This window comes from Chiloscyllium punctatum, chromosome 11, assembly GCF_047496795.1.
Source record: "Chiloscyllium punctatum isolate Juve2018m chromosome 11, sChiPun1.3, whole genome shotgun sequence".
Lineage (NCBI taxonomy): Eukaryota > Metazoa > Chordata > Chondrichthyes > Orectolobiformes > Hemiscylliidae > Chiloscyllium > Chiloscyllium punctatum.
In genome coordinates this window covers 51,993,745-52,013,499 of record NC_092749.1, presented here as the reverse complement: position 1 = coordinate 52,013,499, position 19,755 = coordinate 51,993,745, and the positions used below count along the sequence as shown (strand labels likewise).

General features: G+C 40.2%; 1 protein-coding gene across 4 annotated transcripts in view; it reads left to right on the top strand.

Moving 5' to 3' along the window:
* Positions 1 to 19,426, top strand: part of smyd2a (SET and MYND domain containing 2a) — a 60,467-nt gene extending 41,041 nt beyond the window's left edge. The window contains exons 6-12 of one of the 4 annotated variants that reach the window (XR_011961839.1): positions 200 to 267; positions 2,688 to 2,790; positions 5,990 to 6,100; positions 9,086 to 9,206; positions 12,345 to 12,519; positions 13,529 to 13,643; positions 16,062 to 16,170. Coding sequence is in view for 2 of the 4 variants with exons in the window: in XM_072580799.1 (XP_072436900.1) it covers positions 200 to 267; positions 2,688 to 2,790; positions 5,990 to 6,100; positions 9,086 to 9,206; positions 12,345 to 12,519; positions 16,059 to 16,170; positions 19,133 to 19,213 (771 nt within the window). In the remaining 2 variants the exon portion in view is untranslated. Of the gene's footprint in view, positions 1 to 199; positions 268 to 2,687; positions 2,791 to 5,989; positions 6,101 to 9,085; positions 9,207 to 12,344; positions 12,520 to 13,528; positions 13,644 to 16,058; positions 16,171 to 19,132 lie in introns of those variants that run through there. The other 3 variants (XR_011961838.1, XM_072580800.1, XM_072580799.1) reach the window with 3 other exon arrangements.
* The last annotated feature ends 329 nt before the right edge of the window (positions 19,427 to 19,755 follow it).

Below are 19,755 nucleotides of genomic sequence, written 5' to 3'. Positions count from 1 at the left end.
ACTGTGACCTGGTGTTGTGATTTTTACCTTTTAACCACCCCAGTCCTACATCAGCTCCTCAACATAATGTTCATCAGGCAAGTTCAAATTGATACCAAAGCATAGGGGGACACTGGTCAAGCTCTTATCTGTAGGGAAGAACTTGAAGCAATTACTTCTGCAAAGGTTTTAGTTTTTGGCTTTCTTTTTTTTTTAAAAGGTCAACTGTAATGGGTTCACAATTGAGGATGAAGAGCTTTCTCACTTGGGTTCTGCTATCTTTCCAAGGTGAGAACTGTAATGCATAGCTTTGTTTTCTATTGATATTTAATAAGATTGTTCTAATATAAGGTAGTCCAGTGTAATTGGTTCATCTTTAAAGTTTATAGATGAGTTCCTGATAAGACTGCTTGCTGCTAACACCCTCTGCCTGTTATACTCAATAGTATTGTTATTGCTAGCATGATATAGGTTACAACATAAGAGCTTTCAAAAGTAAAAGCAGGTTTCATCCAATGTAATTTGCACAGATAATCATAGGATCAGTGACCTGAGCGTTTCCAGAAATTTCTTTCTATCACAATGCACCTCAACTGAGGAAGCAAACATTATTCATTATACTGGACCAACTGATGGGGAGCAGAGGAATGTAATGCAATATACTAACTGATTTTGGGGGGAGGGGGCAAGCAGACAAATGTAATGCAACACACCAAGCAAGTTAACATTTTTAGATCCGGCCTTTAAAATGGGCAACGCAGTGAGAGGGTTGATTCACTTTAAAAAGTTGGTTCCACATACACGTCCTCCAACTTCCATTTTGTGCAGCTTTACTTTGGGTTTTTTTCTGTCCCCTTTTTCAGATATAGCTCCTGTGTCTTTTTTTTTTTAAAGAAATGCTCCTGTGCTTTATTTCCCTACTGTCAAAGGCTATTATCCAGCTGAGAGGCAGCCAGATACCTAATGTGAAGGTAGTGTAGCTGGCAATACTATATCAATTAAAACAGTAGTAATTATTTATTATTGGTGGCTAGATTGGTCATGGCTATGGAATAATATTTGTGCAGGTGAGTTAGAGTAGCCACTATGTAATATAGAAAACAAGAACAGTATGGTATAGGAATTCAAAAAATCACCTAGGATACTGTTGCTTTACTGCGATTTTTAATTTCTTTATCCAGTGCTGCAGAAATCAAAATTTGGGAGTTTTCCAACTTAAATCAAAAATTGTTCTACTATTATGGATATTTTTTGTATATTTTGCATGAGACTTTGCTATTTTGTAGACTGAGAAAAATACACTTGATTCAGTTAGTCCAGAGAGCAACATGATATTTATGCATTTCCCTTCTTCAAACATAAAAACTGAGATCTCAAATGTATTCAGGATAGGGCACTGGTACACTGGGTGAAAGCTGAACTCCCACTCTATTCTACTCTGTGCTTTTTTTTTAATATAGAGTATGGCATCTTTAACTAAAGAGGGTAATGAAGAGTTTGATAGGAAGATGAAGGCTGATTTATCCTTGATGTCCCCAGTTGAGTTTTTTTTGATTGAAAGCTGCTGATGGTGTCTTGGGGCACTAGCCTTGGAAGACTCAAGCCTGACAGTGTTGTAGCACTGTAATTACACATCCTTGGACTGACCTAATTGCTGAAGCTCTCTGCGTTAATGCCTGCTGAGTATTTATTTAGTTCCATTATTCTGTCAGATTCAGTAACTCCTCCAAGATTGTTACTGCAGTGATGTGGGTTGTATTTGGCATTTACAAAACTATCAACATCTTTTACATACTTTTTAACTATTTGTAAGTGTTTTGCACTTCCTCGAAGTATTTTGTTAAGGCTACGGGGCGGGGGGGGGAATTTTAATCTAATGCTGCATCATCAAAGCAAGTAAAATCTCGAAGTCTCTTCAATGGCTTGGTTTTTTTTCTGTTTGTTAATGCTGACATGATTATGAACCAAAAACAGAAGTCACTGGAAAAGTTCAGCAGGTCTGGCAACATCTGTGAAGAGAAGTCATAGTTACCATTTTGGGCCCAGTGACCCTTGGAGAAATCAAAGGGTCATTGGACCCAAAACATTAACTTTGAGCTCTCTTCAGATGCTGCCAGACCCACTGAGCTTTTTCCAGCAACTTCTGTTTTTGGTTCTGATTCGGAGCATCCACAGTTCTTCCGAATTTTGCTTGTGATTTTAAACTGTGTAGTATAGTCCAGTAAAAGACTTGCTTGATAAATTGCAGAACAAAGTTTTCTGGATCTGAGTTGATTCAAAGTCTAACTTTCTGTGCACACCGATGTTAGTTAGTTGGGTTAGTTAGGTTCCAGTGGGCTATCTGTAAATTTTGCACTCTAGGAGAGGAAGACCTCGACGTACCACAAACCAGACACACACATCCTGGAAACAAAACTCTGACTTGCACAGCCCCCTTGACTATATCACCATCACAACAGCTGTACTCATTATGCCAGTCACTTTAAGCATCTCCATGTCTTGTCTGAACATTTTCTTTAAACGGTTGCAAATACAAGTTATAACATTTTTTTTACTAGTTTTTTTTTTATAAATTTGGTTGTACATTATGTATTTCCAATTTGTAAATGTTTTATCCATTTTAAGTTGAGGTTTTGAAACTGAACTGCTAACTTTAGAGTATTGAAATTCCTGAAATACTTTGGTTTTGTTCCTTTTATTTTATATAGCGTTGCCTTGATGAATCATAGCTGCTGCCCAAATGTGATTGTAACCTACAAGGGTACAACAGCAGAAGTCCGAGCTGTGAAGGAGATCCATGCTGGGGAAGAGGTTAGAAAGAGAAGGATTTTAAAATCCTAATTGTAGTAATTCTATGTTGTTGTGACCATACCAGGGATGTCTGTAGTGTGGCCCATGCACTCAGGAATTAAGTAGCTTGTGTTAACACCATTGTTTCAATGTTTAAAAATAACTGACTAATGCTTTAGCTTTAAATAAGATAAAAGCTTAGCAAAGCAACTTTCATCAACAGTTGAATAGTAAATTAAGCAAAAGTTTCTTATTGTTATTAGATAAAATAGATGCAAATTTGAAATGTACTTGTGAATAAAAGATACTAGAATGAAAATCTGTTTAGAGCTGAAAACGTGTTGCTGGAAAAGCACAGCAGGTCAGGCAGCATCCAAGGAGTAAGAGAATCGACGTTTTGGGCAGGAGCCCTTCTCCAGGAATGAGGAAAGTGTGCCAAGCAGGCTAAGGTAAAAAGGTAGGGAGGAGGGACTTGGGGGAGGGGCGTTGGAAATGCAATAGGTGGAAGGGGGTTAAGGTGATAGGCCAGGGTGGGGGTGGAGAGGTCAGGAAGAAGATGGAAGGTGGTGCACGGAGGGAGTGGTCTTTTCGGAACGCCGATAGGGGAGGGGAGGGAAATATATCGCTGGAGGTGGGGCCTGTTTGGAGGTAGCGGAAATGACGACGGATGATACGATGCATATGGAGGTTGGTGGAGTGGTAGGTGAGGACCAGTGGGGTTCTGTCCTGGTGGTGATTTGGAGGGGCGGGGCTCAAGGGCGGAGGAGCGGGAAATGGAGGAGATGCGGTGGAGAGCATCGTCGATCACGTCTGGGGGGAAGTTGCGGTCTTTGAAGAAGGAGGCCATCTGGGTTGTTCGGTATTGGAACTGGTCCTCCTTGGAGCAGATGCGGCTGAGACGAAGGAATTGGGAATATGGAATGGCGTTTTTACAGGGGGCAGGGTGGGAGGACGTGTAGTCTAGGTAGCTGACTCCCACAGCTATCGAGACTATACCTCCTCCCACCCTGCCCCCTGTAAAAACACCATTCCATATTCCCAATTCCTTCGTCTCAGCCGCATCTGCTCCAAGGAGGACCAGTTCCAATACCGAACAACCCAGATGGCCTCCTTTTTCAAAGACCGCAACTTCCCCCCCCCAGACGTGATCGACGATGCTCTCCACCGCATCTCCTCCATTTCCCGCTCCTCCGCCCTTGAGCCCCGCCCCTCCAAATCACCACCAGGACAGAACCCCACTGGTCCTCACCTACCACCCCACCAACCTCCATATGCATCGTATCATCCGTCATCATTTCCGCCACCTCCAAACAGGCCCCACCTCCAGGGATATATTCCCCCCCCTCCTCCCCCCCCCTCCTTCCCCCCCCCCTCCCCCCATCAGCGTTCCGAAAAGGCCACTCCCTCCGTGCACTACCTTCCTAACCTGCAATCTTCTTCCTGACCTCTCCACCCCCCACCCCCAGCCCCACTCAGGTCTATCACCCTCACCTTAACCACCTCCCACCTATTGCATTTCCAACGTCCCTCCCCCAAGTTCCTCCTCCTCCTACCTTTTTTATCTTAGCCTGCTTGGCACACTTTTCTCATTCCTGGAGAAGGGCTCCTGCCCAAAACGTCGATTCTCCTGCTTCTTGGATGCTGCCTGACCTGCTGTGCTTTTCCAGCAACACACTTTTTCAGCATTGTCAGTGCAGACCCGTTACTTGTAGATGCTCTTTCTTACAGAAAATGAAGTCAATATTTTAACAGCTGCAATGGTTTCAGTATTGAATAGCTTTGAGGCCATTTTATTCAAGTGAATTTTATTAGGGCACAGTATATGAGAGCAGGTTTCCACCTCCTGGAGCTACGACATGTCCGAACTCTTTCGGAGAACCCTGGTTGAACTCCAGAAGTATCTTTTTTTCTTTTGTCTTTTTTTATTCTGCTTTACTTTTTACTTTTTTCTCTTGTGTTTTTTTTTTGTCTTTTCCTCCTCTTCTTTCTCATTAGTCCTTTGCTCATTCGCTCATTAGAGGGTGAAATGTTGGCTCAGTAGTTAGCACTGCTGCATCGCAGCGCCAGGAACCCAGGATCGATTCCACCCTCTGGCAACTGTCTCTGTGGAGTTTGCACATTCTCCCAGTGTCTGTGTGAGTTTCCTCTGAGTGCTCTGGATTCCTCCCAAAGTCTAAAAATGTGCAGGTTAGGTAGATTAGCCGTAGGAAATGCAGGGTTGGGGGATCTGCACGGGATGCTCTTTGGCAGGTCCGTGTGAACTCGATGGGCCTAGTGACCTGCTGCCACGCTCTAGGGATTCTGATTCTAGGATTGTGTTATCCCCTGTTGCCCTGTACTCTGGCATTGCTCCTTCTCTGCTCTCGCTTTCTTTCTAATGTGGAAATTGAAAATAAGCAGGTATGTAAATTGTATTATAAACTGGCTTATGTAAAGTCAGAGATGTACAGCTTGGAAACAGACCCTTCAGTCCATTGAATGGTGAGTTTAAGGTAGGGTTCCGTGCATTTTTTTTTAACTTCAGTTCTGATGATGTGAATTCCAAAAAATGTATTATTGCATTATATGGGGGCTGTTTTCCCTGGAGCGTCGGAGGCTGAAGGGTGACCTTATAGAAGTTAACAAAATCATGAAGGGACTGGATAGGGTAAGCAGGCAAAATCTTTTCCCTGGGGTCAGGGAGTCTAGAACGAGAGGGCATAGGTTTACGGTGAGAGGGGAAAGATTATAAAAGAGACCTAAGGGGCAACTTTTTCACACAGGGTGGTACATGTATGGAATAAGCTGCCAGAGAAAGTGTTGGATGCTGGTACAATTGCAACATTTTAAGAGTCATTTGGGTGGGTATATGAATAGGAAGGGTTTGGAGGCATATGGACCGGGTGCTGGCAGGTGGGACTAGATTGTGTTGGGATATCTGGTCGGCATGGACGGGTTGGACTGAAGGGTCTGTTTCCATGCTGCACATCTGACTCTATCGTTCTATGACTTAATCCTTCATGTGCTTATTTAGTTGTAAAAACCAACTTAAACCAAAAGAGTAGTACTTTCAAACAAAACTGTATATCCTCAAAGTATTGGGCCATAGAGTAATCTAGTCATAATATTTTTCTTGGTTGCTTATGATGCAAAGGATTCTCTTTCACTTTTGAATAAAACTGTAGGCTTATGGAATGTATACGTTATTCATTGCACATCTCTTTGATCCACCACCTTTCAGATTTTCACTAGTTATATTGATCTTCTGTATCCAACTGAGGATCGACAGGATCGACTGAGGGATTCCTATTTCTTCACTTGTGACTGCAGAGAATGTGCAACAAAAGCAAAGGTAACCTTTTTTTTTCAACCACTTCTTCTTTTCTGCTTTTTTTTTTAGTCTCTCGCTCTCTCCATCCTCCCTCCCCCTCATGCCGTTGCATGTCAGGATATTGGTTTTTTTGTGAGCAGAGCCCACACCATCTGTGCTGAGAGGATAACACAAATATTGTCATGTTATGTAGGATGCAGTAAGGCCTTCCAAACCTGGAGGTCCTGGCCTGTCTAGGTACTGGAGTAGGATATGACCATTCCAGTGACCTGGCTTTGCTGTTGGCATTTGGATCTTGCTGAACCTGTTTTCAGCTCCTGCAGTTTGATTTCCTTAAATGTGACTTTGGCCATGTGCCCTACTTGCTGATTCCACCTGTAAAAGCAACCTTCAACTGCAGAAGGCATTGCAGCAGCTCAATTTTGATTTCAAGTTTTCAACACCTTTTCACCTTCCAAACAATTAACAGGTCTACAGTCTGTAATGGACTGATCTGGCTTTCATATTTCCAAGTATCTGTATTTACTTTTAATCTTTTTATATCTGGTAGCTCTTCCTAGTTTCCCCTATTGTGACTGGGGAGTGCTGCTTTGCCGGGTTGCTTGTGAATCACAGCTATTTCCCAGGTGGCTCTCACTGTACAGTTTGCACCTCCTCACTATCTAGATATTTGGAGAAGGAAATCTTGTGCTGCTGAAGTTGATGGGCCTTTTCATTTTGGTTTTTGTAGCTGCAGGGTAATTATCCCCGACACACTTACTCTAGAATTCAACCACTCAGATGGTGCAAACTTTCTGAATTTACTGATTCTAAGTGAATGGAATAAACTCTGGATGTACAGCCCAAAAAATACACCTATGACCTGTTAATAGATGATCAAGAAATTACAGATTAAATTGTTATGGACTAGGCTACATCCCTCAAAACATAACCAGGAGATGGTCAGACCCCAACTTTTATCATTATTTAAAGGCAAGTGTAAGGCGCTGTGTTCAATTACACCAAACTACTAGATTTTAAGCAAAACACACGTTATTCTTGCACCATAGTTAAAATGCAAAAACTGAACTTTTATTGAAGTGATTACAAAATAATAATATTATTTAACTATTGCTCATCAACTATTCCAGTATAGCACCATCCCATAAACACACCCTTGGCAAAAGCAAATTCATCAAAACCGATTTCCCCCTCGCATGCTATCTCTAGTCCAGGAGAAAACAGAAGCCTGAATCCAACAGTAGAAAGTGAGCTCTGGCTTTTGCAGTAGCTCCAAAACTGCAGCTTCAACAACTGAAAGCAAAAACTAAAACGTGTGTCTCTCCACCCACTCATGCATCCTTTGACTGGGTAGTTCTTTTTTTTTCAAAAAAAAAGTAAAGTTATTTATTGTGTTCCCTGGAGCAGACGCCAGGTTTTCTAGTTTTCAAGAGAATCAGGGCAGAATAAATGCTTCTTAAAAGCACATTTTATCACTATGAATAAATATTTTGCTTTTCTCTTCACCGTAGGTGATACAAATTAATCTCCTTCATTAGCTGTAAACCAAAAGGTGGGAGGAAGAGTTGAACTTCTTTGAAATTGTCATCCCTGGGGAAGTACTGGGCATACTGATAGAGCTGCAGATGGGTCTGGATGGATATCATCCTTGGGCCCCTTTTTTAAAAAGGGGTGACTTATGATGTAGTCAATGCATTTGCATGAACTTTGTCCAATTTGCTAGATTCTAGAAAGGTTCTATCAGGCCGGCAAGCAGCAATTGTAATGTGCCTCTTCAAGAAATGAACGAGGCTTGAAATTTTAAAGACAAGCAGGAGGCTGGAAGAACACAGCAAGCCAGACAGCATCAGAAGGGGGAGGAACACAGCAAAGCAAGCAGCATCAGAAGAGAGAGGAACACAGCAAAGCAGGCAGCATTAGGAGAGAGAGGAACACAGCAAAGCAAGCAGCATCAGGAGGTTGGGAGAACACAGCAAAGCAAGCAGCATCAGGAGAGAGAGGAACACAGCAAAGCAGGCAGCATCAGGAGGTGGAAAAATTGATGTTTCGGGTGTTACACCCAGAACATTGACTTTTTCACCTCCCTGATGCTGCCTGGCTTGCTGTGTTCTTCCAGCCTCCTGCTTGTCTACCTTGGATTCCAGCATCTGCAGTTAAATTTCATGAGAGATGAAAATAATATGAACAAGTTAGCTTGGTATTTGTCATTCGTAGGGTGTTAAAATCATTCTTAAAGGAAGTCACTTAGAAAAATTTGATAATTGAGAAGAGTCCGTGTTTTACCAAAGTGTTTGGAGCGCTTTTAAGGTGTGATGGGCTGTGGATACGAGGGAGCCTATGGACACTGCTTTTTGGTTTTGAAAAAGGCATTTAACAAGGTGCCACAAAAAAGGTTTTTGAGCAAAGTAGATGCAGAGATCGATTTTCCTTACTTAGCAAAAATCTATCTAAGGTTCTTGGAAGTAGATGGGAAAGTGAAGTTTGAGTTACAAACAGATTAGCCATGGTCTTATTGAGTGGTTGAGCAGGCTGGAGGGGCTGCTTGGTTGATTTCTCCAAATCCATATCTCTGATACAAGCCCCATGACACAATGTGTATTTGTGTAGGGCTTTTCATGTCGTTGGGATGTGCCTTTGTATTTCCCTGCCAAAAGAGCATTTTGCGACATAACTCCTATCAAAATGTGGCGAATGACTTCCTGCCTGATGCAAAGTAAATATTTTATAAAGGGGGAAATGAGGAAAACAAAACAAAATGGGGATGGAGATTGCAATCTAATGTTGCAGAACTCCATCTTGACACAAGAAGGCTGGAAAGCTGTGGTTGTACTTGTCGACTGAACGGAGATGTTCTGACAAATGGTCACCCAGTCTACGCTTTTGGTTCCCCAGTGTAGAGGAGATGACATCACGAGCAGTGAATACAGTATGCTAATTTGCACAGTTATAATTTCAACTGTTTAATTGTCTTTAATATTAAATAAATATTCCCATCCATCTCTGCAGGATAAAGAAAAGTTGGAGCTTACAAAATATGGTGAACCACCAAAGCCAGAGGTCATCAAGGACATGATCAAATATGCTCGGAATATAATTGAGGAATTCAGAAGAGCAAAGCATTACAAAAATATCCTTTTTTTAAAAAAAATTTTTGCTGTGAATTGGTCATACGCCATACCTCTCTGTAAAAAAAAAACCAAACTACCGCAGATTTCAGTGGTGCTGTTTTCTTGTGTTTAATTATTTAATTTCAGTTATTTCCGAATGCTGTTCAAACCCTGTGTGATATTAGCTATTTACTATCCTTGTTCCTGGTGCATAGAAATTATTTGGACCTGGGAATAAACAGCTGTTAAAAATTTGCTGAAGGCACAAAGTTGAAGACTTATTCAGGAAAACTACACTAAACTTGAGACAGGAGCCGGCACAATAGACAATGAGCAGATTGGCGGCAGGAGTAATTTTGATTGTAGAGAAGTGAGGTGATAAATTGTGGGAGGGAAAGTAATGAAAGAGGGTACGAACTGAACAACCAACTGAATGTGACGAGAGCCATTTATTTCAAACGCCATTCCTTATGAGGCAAGTTTTTTTTTGAGTATCTTTGGTTTTACAAAACTAGTGAATGGGGACAGAAGGCCATTCGGCCAGTCAAGCCCACCCTGCTCATTCAGTATGCTCTTGGCTGATCAAACACTTCAGTGCCCTTTTACCATCTCTATAATCTGGTACACTGTTGATAATCCAAAATATATCAATTTCTATTTTAAACAAGTTGGAAAATGGAGCTCCCGTAGTCTGCTGGGGCAGAGACCCCTAAAAGGTGTCCCCATTTGTTTGTTTTTAAATGGTGCCCCTGGTTCTAGACTCCCAAACAGGGTAAACATTTTGCCTGTATCCACCTTGTCTATCACTATTTAGAACTTTTGTAGGTTTGTGATATCACTTCTCATCCCTTGAAACTGTGGAGAGTACAGACCCAGTTTGCCTAATCTCTCTCTATGGCATTGTCCTACTATCCTAGGGGCAAGTGTAGTGCGCATTCATTGCACTGTCTCTGACAATATTTTTCCTGCGATGAGGAGGCCAAAACTGCACTCAGTATTCCAGAAACTGTCTAACCAAGCTCTGTCAATGAAGCAAGACTTTAATGCAAGTCCTCTTGCAATAAAAGCTAACGTTCCATTCGGCTTCCTAACAGTCTGCTGAATGTGCATGTTAACCTTCAGTGACATCTTGAAGGATGCTTAAGTCCCTCTCTGTATGTCTGTACCTTCCAATCTCTGGCCATTTAAAAAATACTCTGCACATTTTATTTCACTTATTAAAGTGGACAATTTCACATTTTCACAGTATTTTTCATCTGCCATGCTCTTGACCATTCACTTAATCTGAGAGGAAGTGCAGATGCTGGAGGTTGGAGTCGGAGTGTGGTACTGGAAAAGCACAGCTTGTCAGGCAGCATCCAAGAAGCAGGAGAATCAACGTTTCAATTTTCTGAAGGCTTTTGATAAAGACTCCATAGGAAACTACACTTGCTCCCAGGATAGTAGGACTATACCATGGAGAGAGATTGGGCAAACTTGTCCTGTACTCTACAGTTTCAAGGGATGAGAGGTGATATCACTTAAACCTACAAAGTTCCTGATGAAGAGCTTATGCTTGAAATGTCGATTTTTCTCCTGCTCCTCGGATGCTGCCTGACCAGCTGTACTTTTCCAGCACCACACTCCAACTCATTCACTGCACCTATCCAAACCTTCCTGAAGGTGCTTCACATCTTCATAAACACACATTCCCACTTAGAATTTTATCACCTACAAGTATGGTAATGTTACATTTGGATCCCACTTTGATATCATTGATACTTATTGTGAATAGCTGGGTCTGCAAGTTTACTGATCATTCTGCTATCCCACTCGTCAGTCTGCTAACATGAGTGACCCATTTATTTCTGTTCTCTGGCTAACTGACTGAAATTGATCATTCATCTGTGCCAATACATTACATCCTATCCTATGCTTTAACCTTGCTAACCAGTCTCTGTGGAGTCTTTATTAAAAGCCTTCAGAAAATAGTGTCAATAGATATAGTACTGTTCCGTCAATTTTGTTAGTAATACCTTCAAGTTCATCACAAATGATTTCCCATTTTGACGTAGTGAGCATGTGTTTGCAATCAGATCATTCTCGTCCAAGTGTCTGTTTTCCCCCCATTCTTTGTAATAGATTCTAGTACTATCCCTAATACCGTGTAAGACCAGATCCGTAGTTCCCCGTTTTCTTGCTCTCTCCTTAAATAACGGGCTTATGCTTGTTATCTTCCAACTACAGGAGTCATTTTAGAAGAGAATTCCTCAATGTCTTGCCCACTCTGTAGCCACTTCCATAGCACTCCAGACTTTGAATATCACATCCTGGCAGTTTTAGTGCATTTCAGCCCCATTAATTTCTCCAGTTCATTCTTGCTAATGCTAATTTCCTTCAACTCCTCATTTTCCTTAGCCATTTGGATCTCTACTTCTGAGGGATTTCTTGTATCCTCCACAATGAAAACATATACAAAATAATCCTTCAGCTTCTCTTTCAGTAAACATTAATTAAAACACCTAAATTCCCCTCTGCTGCAAATTTCAAGTTAGCACCTCTGTCTCTGTCTTGCTCTGAAATCTCCCTCACTCTGACCATGCAAACATGAGTACAGGATCCAAAAATGACAGGCCATGATTAATGCTGTTTGCTGTTTTGAGTGTATAATCAACATAGGATATTAAAGCTGCAGTGTAGTATCAAAATGAATCTAAGTGATAGAAACTTTGACTTGAGAGGTTATGCAAGATGTGTTGAGTCAGACTGGATAAAAATTTGCAAATTAAATTGACTGCAATAATTGTATGTAGACCAATATGATAGTGACTTTTTCTCACCATTCGAGATAGCTTTGTGTTCCTGGATATGAGAAATGATTGGTTCTAACAGTAATAATTTCCAGGATCTCAATGTTAGTGAGAGAATTTGGTTTTTAAATGGTTTTGAAGGTCTTGGATTATTTCCTCTGGGCTGTCAGTTCATCTTCACAGATTCCACAACCAAAGTTCTCTGAGGAAGAGAAATGTCCTTGTACAGACCCAGCACTGCTAAGGACACAATTTGTGCAAGAGAAGCACTATGAATTTTCAAAATGAAGTATTTGTTTTAATCTTTCATTACAGAATAGCTTTGAGCTCAGTGATATTCTTTTTGTACAGTTCTTAACTATCTGGCACCCCCTAGTGAGCTGTTGGAGATCTGCGAGTTAAGTCTGGATAAGATGGGCTCCACGTTTGAGGACAACAATGTCTATATGCTGCATATGATGTACCAGGCCATGGGAGTCTGCCTTTATATGCAAGACTGGGATGGAGCCTTGCGCTATGGTCAAAAAATAATCAAACCTTACAGGTGATCGAAAGAACATACAGTTAATGCAGTATTTATTTCTTGTAATCTTTCTACAGGATAATTTCTAAAAATAGTTCATTTACTTTGGGTCTTAGAGCAGATATTAATAGTAACATCTGCATGAGTCACTTGTGTACAGTGCAAATTTAATTCTAAATTGTTGCATGGTGCAGTATAATGCAACCACATTACTTTTACAGAGCATTTAATTTTAAAAATGTAATAACTACTTTTATTTATATCTAATGACTAGCAATTTCCATGAGGGGAGCCTACATTCAGGTAGCCAGAAGGGAGCAGCAGACTCTCCTCGTGCTAAGATGTTGTATATTTTTGTATTGGCAAGCATGCTAGAAAATGCAGGTGATTTCAAATTAGGGAGCCGTGGAGTTGTGAAAATGTAAGTCAGGGAGCTCTGTTTGGATTTCTGTGTAGAGAGAAAATGGCCTACAGGCTAGATGTGGAAAATAACTTGTGATGAGTCAAATAAACAGACTCAGGTTCTCGAGAAGCTTTCCATAGTAGAGGTGGATTTATGTCTGCACTTCTGTGTGGCAAGTTTCGAAATTTGACAGCGATGCACCAGGTTCTGTGCTCTTCCTTGTGGAGGGAGGGGGTGTTTTGCACCTCATCAAATAATTAGCTGCTTGTTCTCTTCTTAATGCACAGTCGAGATGAGGAAAAGTAAATTTATACTGAACATTCTATCCTTCATGTTTCTCTTTTGTCTACAAAGCAGGCATACAGTCACAGTACCCATTAAGTGATGCCTTGTCTTCAGGCTCTAAGCTGCTCCTGTTTTTAGATAAATTTAATTGGGTGTTGTAACATACTTTTTCTTTTGTCTTCAGCAGTAGATTGTAGTTGTATTTAAAACTTTTCTAGACAAGCATTCTTTTTCTTTTTTTTAAAAAAAGTGGATCTGGTCATTCAATTTGGTCGTACCTGGTATTATCACATTTTAACCATTTTTTGATTCTCACATCCTGGATGCTGTTGCTTTGTGCAGGAAATTATGGGTACCCTGATGTGGCAGAAAGCTCCTGGGGAGGCATTGTGACGGTGATGTCTACAGAAGGCAGTATCCTTCTGCAGGGACTGGAGTCACATGTAGGCCAAACTGGGTAAGGATGGCAGGTTTCCTTCCCTAAAGGATATTCCTTTCCTTTTTCTGCTGTTAATTACATTTTGAGACCAAATGTACAAATCAGGATCAAATTGGTGGCATGGAAGCTGTCACATTATCATTCAACAAATCATGATAGTTTTAAATAGGGTGAAGTGTAAAATGGACTGTCTATTGCTATTTCCCAAGGCGAACATTTGTTCCTTCTCAGTCCTCTCGGCTGTTCAAAGCAATTTAAATCTGAAGAAGACAGAAATGGACTATTTTGAGGTTGTTCTCACACCCGAGGGCTGTGTGTGTTATTGCAGACAGTGCTTTGAATCCTACAATTAGTTGAATATTGTAATTGCAAAATATACTTGCAGATAGCCCTTGACTGTGCACAGAGCTGTCATCAAACATATCCTACCAGTGATTGAGAAATATGTTTGGCAGTTCAGTTCGTTGTGTCCTGCAAGCATTTCCATTGCAGAAACTTGGTGAAACTGACACTTTCTGAGCCAAGGAGTTGTCAATTTAAATACTACAATCTAGTGACTGTATTGATGTATGGTTGCACATTACCGTTTACTTTTAATAAACCTGAATATTTGATTATAGCAAAAACTGCAGTTTTTAACCTGTTACTTTTCAGTAGCAGGTTTTCTGCTTGACCTTGGGGAGGAGAGAACTTTTTTCTTCGTCAAATAATATGTGACCTTTATGAATGAAGATTGACTTTGACTTTGACTTTGAATACTGGAATAATGTATAGTACAGAACATTATTACTGTGTCTGAGTCTAATGATCTATTACGCAATAAGTCATTCCAACTGACTGACTAACTCAGATTTTCTGTTGGGATATTGTTCTGTAATATTCTGCATTATGAAGATTCACTAGTGACAAACAGATTCAGCACCTTTTTTTTTCTTTCTTTTTCCTCCTAATGTCAAAGACTGAGTCCAAGGATGTGCAGTTTGGGTGGGTGAGCATGCTAACTGCAGAATTACGGGATAGGGTGGGATGATCTTTCGAGCATTGATGCAGACTTGAGGGGGCAAATGGCCTCCTTCTGCACTGAGATTCTGTGACAAATTTCAGAAAGTTGAGCTTGCAAATTGGATGTTCACTCCCTGGAAACACTTTGGGAATCCATGAGTGAACTAAACTTAACTATGCTCTCATTAAAATGGAAAACCTGATGCACATGATGTACCATGATTTCCTGATGTGCACTGCTGATGGATTTGGCTTTTTGTTGGGACAACATTTTTTCATAAAAGCCAGTATTTCCAGGTCTGGTTAACCATCCAGAGTCATACAGCACGGTCTGGATAAAACCTTCTCCACTGTAGGCACATCTGTAAGAAAAATAAACGCACTTGCTGTTATCTTTTGAGCATCTGGATTTTCCACATCAGCCTTTCTTTCCGATTGGAATTCTTAATTTGAGCTCCGATTATAGATATATTTGTGAAATGGTGACCCATTCATTTAACATCTGAATTAAGATAACTCTAAGATTTGTGAGAGAAAATAATTTTATCAGTCTTTCATCCAATGTGTTTGAAATGATTTTTGACCTTTTTAGGTTTAAGTGACTATATAAAGATTACACATTTATCCACTGAGACACTTCAACAATGCCAGGGATATTTTACTTGAAAACTTACAATTGTTACTGATGAAACAATATTTTTCTAATGCTGAAAACTATATGTAAGGGTGTCTAACTAAAAGGAGATGGTCAGGAAAGTGATTAAAATCTTTTCAAGAAAGATGTTTCCCAGACAATCTTAAGAGCAGATCTTGGTGGAGAGGATGTGTGTGTTTAATTTCTGAATGTTGGCCATGCCTTCAGCTACAATAGAGGGATGGAGAGAGTGAGAAATGCACTTGCTAGAGTTAGATGGAGCAGCGCTTTTGCAGATTTAAAAAAAAAAGCAAAGTAGGAGCGGTGAGGCCATAGAGGAATTGAAAACTTCTATGATTTTCATTTCAATGTAAGCCTTTTGGGATGAGAAAACACGTTTTGAGTTTGGAGAGTAATGTGCAGTTGTGATCAAAGTTTGTTATGAATTGAGGCAAAGACTGGATCTTTGGATTTGAAGTTTATGGGGGATGAGAAGTTGGCAGAGGAGCAATAGCACGTTCAAACTTTGACAGGCATGACTGAAGCTGTAGAAGGAGCTGGGCTAAGCCAGGGATGGCAAAGATTAATGTGGAGGCGGAAGGAGGTGTACTTTTGTAGTGGGGAGAATTTGGAATTAGAAGCTTGCCTTGCAGTTGGAAGTTGTTAGAATCCTTGGTTATCCCACTCACAATAGCTCCCAGTTGCTAATATACAGATTGAGAATGAAAGGAGGGCAGAAGAAAATTAGCATCTTAATTTTGAAGCTTTAAAAAATTGTTGCTTTTTCTTTCTTAAAGCAGCAAACACTATCCAGCATATTCTCTGAATGTTGCTTCAATGTGGCTGAAACTAGGACGGTTATATATGGGCCTGGAACATTATTCTGCTGGAGCTAAGGCACTAAGGAAGGTAATAAATTTACCCTCACGCTTTCCTCTTTGCCACCAAGCATTGATTTTATAACAGATATTTTGTGTTGTTGATGGCTTGTTTTTAAAAGGAACATTCCAAGGGAAGCTCTTGTGTACTTTCTTATCCAGTAATTTAGTTTAAGTAAAGAGTTTGAACCTATGTCTGCCTTGATTTTTATTAGATCATGCATATTGTGTAATGTAGCCAGTAGGCTGTTCCTGAGTGTTTTCAAAATGCTTGATGGAAATTATCCCACTGTGCATCACTTATTAAAGCTGTAGATGCATTTCCTGAACTTATAATGCATTGAAACTAGTATCTAAAAGTGCATCTTTTTCTGAACTTCAACTATTTATTTCTTCACTGAAAATAATACTGAACAAAAGTAACACTTTATTTTCTGCCAGAATGCAGTGAGCTTTGTGGGTTTTAGGGTAACTGTAATCAAACACTTTGCACAAATTTATTTATTTTTATTTCAACAGTTCAAGACATGCTAATCTTAACTCCCATGTTTATGAAGTTAAATGTGTTTTTTTTGTGTGTTTACTTAGAGTTTCTGATAGTCACCAAAGTTTAGGATTCTAATATGAATTTCATTGCCTGCACAAGTTTTTTGAAGGTTCTTGTCCAGCAATTGGAATCAGTAATTTTGACTTCATTTAGAATGATGGCTAAGAAAGTTGAGCTGCACAAGTTGTGCCAGATATGTCTCAAAACAGAACACTCCCTCCCTCCTTCAAAACCCCAGTTATCACAAAAGAAACCCTGAGCTGGATGGAAGTACATCAACATGAATTAAATTGTTTCCATCCACATAATGACAGGCTTGCTGCATATTTCTAGCATCTTAGGTACCATAAGACACCAGAGCAGAAATTAGGCCATTTGGTCTGTTGAGTCTGCTGTATCATTCGATCATGACTGATGGGTTTCTCCAAACCCATTTTCCTGCTTTCTCCCTGTAAACGTTGATCCCCCTTGACAATCCAGAACCTATCCATCTTTGTCTTAAGTATACTCTATGACCTGGCTTTAACAGTCTTCTGTGGCAATGAATTCCATAGAATCACCACTCTGACTGAAGACTTATCTCCCCTTCTCTCTTGTTCTAAAGGATCTTCCCTTTACTCTAAGGCTGTACACTTGGGTTCTAGTCCCTCCTGCCAATGGAAAAATCTTCTCAATGTCCACTTTGTGCAACATTCAGTATTTTGTAAGTTTCAATTAAACCCCACCCCCCCCCCCCCCACCCCCACCCCAAATCCTTTTAAACTCCATTTGAGTATAGACCCAGAGTCCTTCCATGTTCCTCATATGTTAAACCTTTTCATTTCTTGGATCATTCTCTTGAACCATCTCCTCGACCTTCTCCAGGCCCATTATTTTGGAGGTATGGGGCACAAACTTGATCACTATACTCTAAATGTGACCAGAACTTTATAATCCTCAAGAGTACATCCCTGCTTTTATATTCTGGTCCTCTCTAAATAATAAATGCCAACTTTTGTATTTCACTTCCTAACTATGAGACGTTTACTTTCCAGAATCCCAGACTCCGACTTCCAAATTCCTTTGCACTTCAGATCTCTGAATTTTCTCTCCATTTAGAAAGTAGTCCATGCCTCTATTCTTCCTATCAAAGTGCATGACCTTGCACTTTTCCCACACTGTATTCCATTTGCCACTTTGCCCACTCTCCTAACCTAAGTCTTTCTGCAGCCTCCCCGCTGCCTCAGTGCGACCTGTCTCTCCACCTATCTTTGTATCATCTGCAAACTTAGCCAGAATGCCCTCTGTTCCTTCATCCAGATTACTTAATGAAGAAAGTGAAAAGTTGTGGTCTTATCACCTAACCCTTGTGGAACACTGACCTGTTACCGGCTGCCATTCTGAGAAGGACTCTTATACCCCCACCCTCTCTTTTCTGCCAGACAGCCAAGCTTCTATCCATGCTAGTACCTGGCCTGTAACACTAATGGCCCTTATCGTGCTCAACAGCCTCCTGCACGGCCTTCTGGAAGTCTGGGTAAATAATATCCATTGACTCTCCTTTAATCTACCTGCTCATTACCTCCTCAAATAATTCTATCAGATTTATAAGGCAAGGCTCCCCTTTGATGAAACCATGCTGACTTTGCCCTATTTTACTATACACTTCCAAGTATTTGGAAATTTCATCCTTCACAATGGACTCCACAATCTTGCCAAAGACCGAATCCAGGCTAATTGGCTTGTAATTTCTCGTCTTTTGCCTTACTCCCTTTTTAAACAGCAGGTTTACATTAGCAATTTTCCTGTCCGCTGGGACCCTCCCTGACTCCAGTAACTCTGATTTTCTGTTGTAAGATGCAGGTTTGTTTTCAAATATCAAATCTCTCTCTGATGTGAAATTTTAATTTCACAATCATTAAAAATTTAAAGACCTCATTCAAAGTTTTGTAAATAAAAACTGAAAGCACCCGGATGCTGTAAATCAACCAAAAACAGAAATTGCTGAAAAAGCTCAGCAAGTCTGACAGCACCTGTGGAGAGAAAAATCAGAGTTAACCTTTTCCAGTTGAGGAACACTTCCGAATGGAGGAAGGTCATTCAACCGAACGTTAGATGCTGCCAGACCTGCTGAGCTTGTCCAGCAATTTTTGTTGTTTTATTATTCAAGGCTTCCCTACCATATCAGTAAAGTACAGAAGCAGTTAGAATGTTATAAATTACATTTTTTTAGAAATGCTTGTTTTAATTTTTTAGCAGTGTTGTAATAGCTGACCTGTTTCAAAATTCAAAGTTTTTATTAAAGAAACAATCTTTCTAACATGAATGTTTGTAATTATTCATTTTCGTATCATGTAATTACAATAGCTTTGTAAAATTTTTAGCTTCCTTTTTTTTTAAGAGTAGTGTTTTAGAATGGATCTTGCAAGAAATGCTAACTGACTTAAACTTGCCTTTTCATTCACAGGCATTGACCATTATGGAAGTGGCGCATGGCAAGGATCATCCATATGTTCTTGAAATTCAGAAAGAGCTGGAGGGAAAATGAATGAATGGTTTCCTTTGATACTTCGATTCCTTGCAATCACAGTATGAGACTGTATGTATGCTGGTATCTGTCAACAAACTGATCACTTCAGATCAGTTGGTGTGGATATGAACAATTCTGAAAATAATAGCATGAAGATCACAGGAATGCTATTTTTATTTTTGTTTTTAATATTTAAATGCACATTACAATAAATGTTGTAAAAGCTTTGAATCATGTGGATACTATTAATTTATAGAACCTTCTCACTTATAAGTGTCTTCAAAACTGAATTCAAATTTAAAAGGAAAAACAATTGGTTAGACCACACTGCATGCAGTTCTATTGCCATATTGTATAAAGGAGTAAGTTTAGGAAAAAAGTAGAGGGGTAATTCTAATACTGGGGGAGCGGGGGGGTAAAATTGAGAGCCTGAGCTGGGGGTGTTGTGGATAAGTGGTGCTCTGGCACTGAGGCAAATGATTCCCTTGGGCTATACCCATCAAACCGTAGTGACACACAAATTACACTCTGATGTTACTGAATCCGAGCTGATCTCGGGG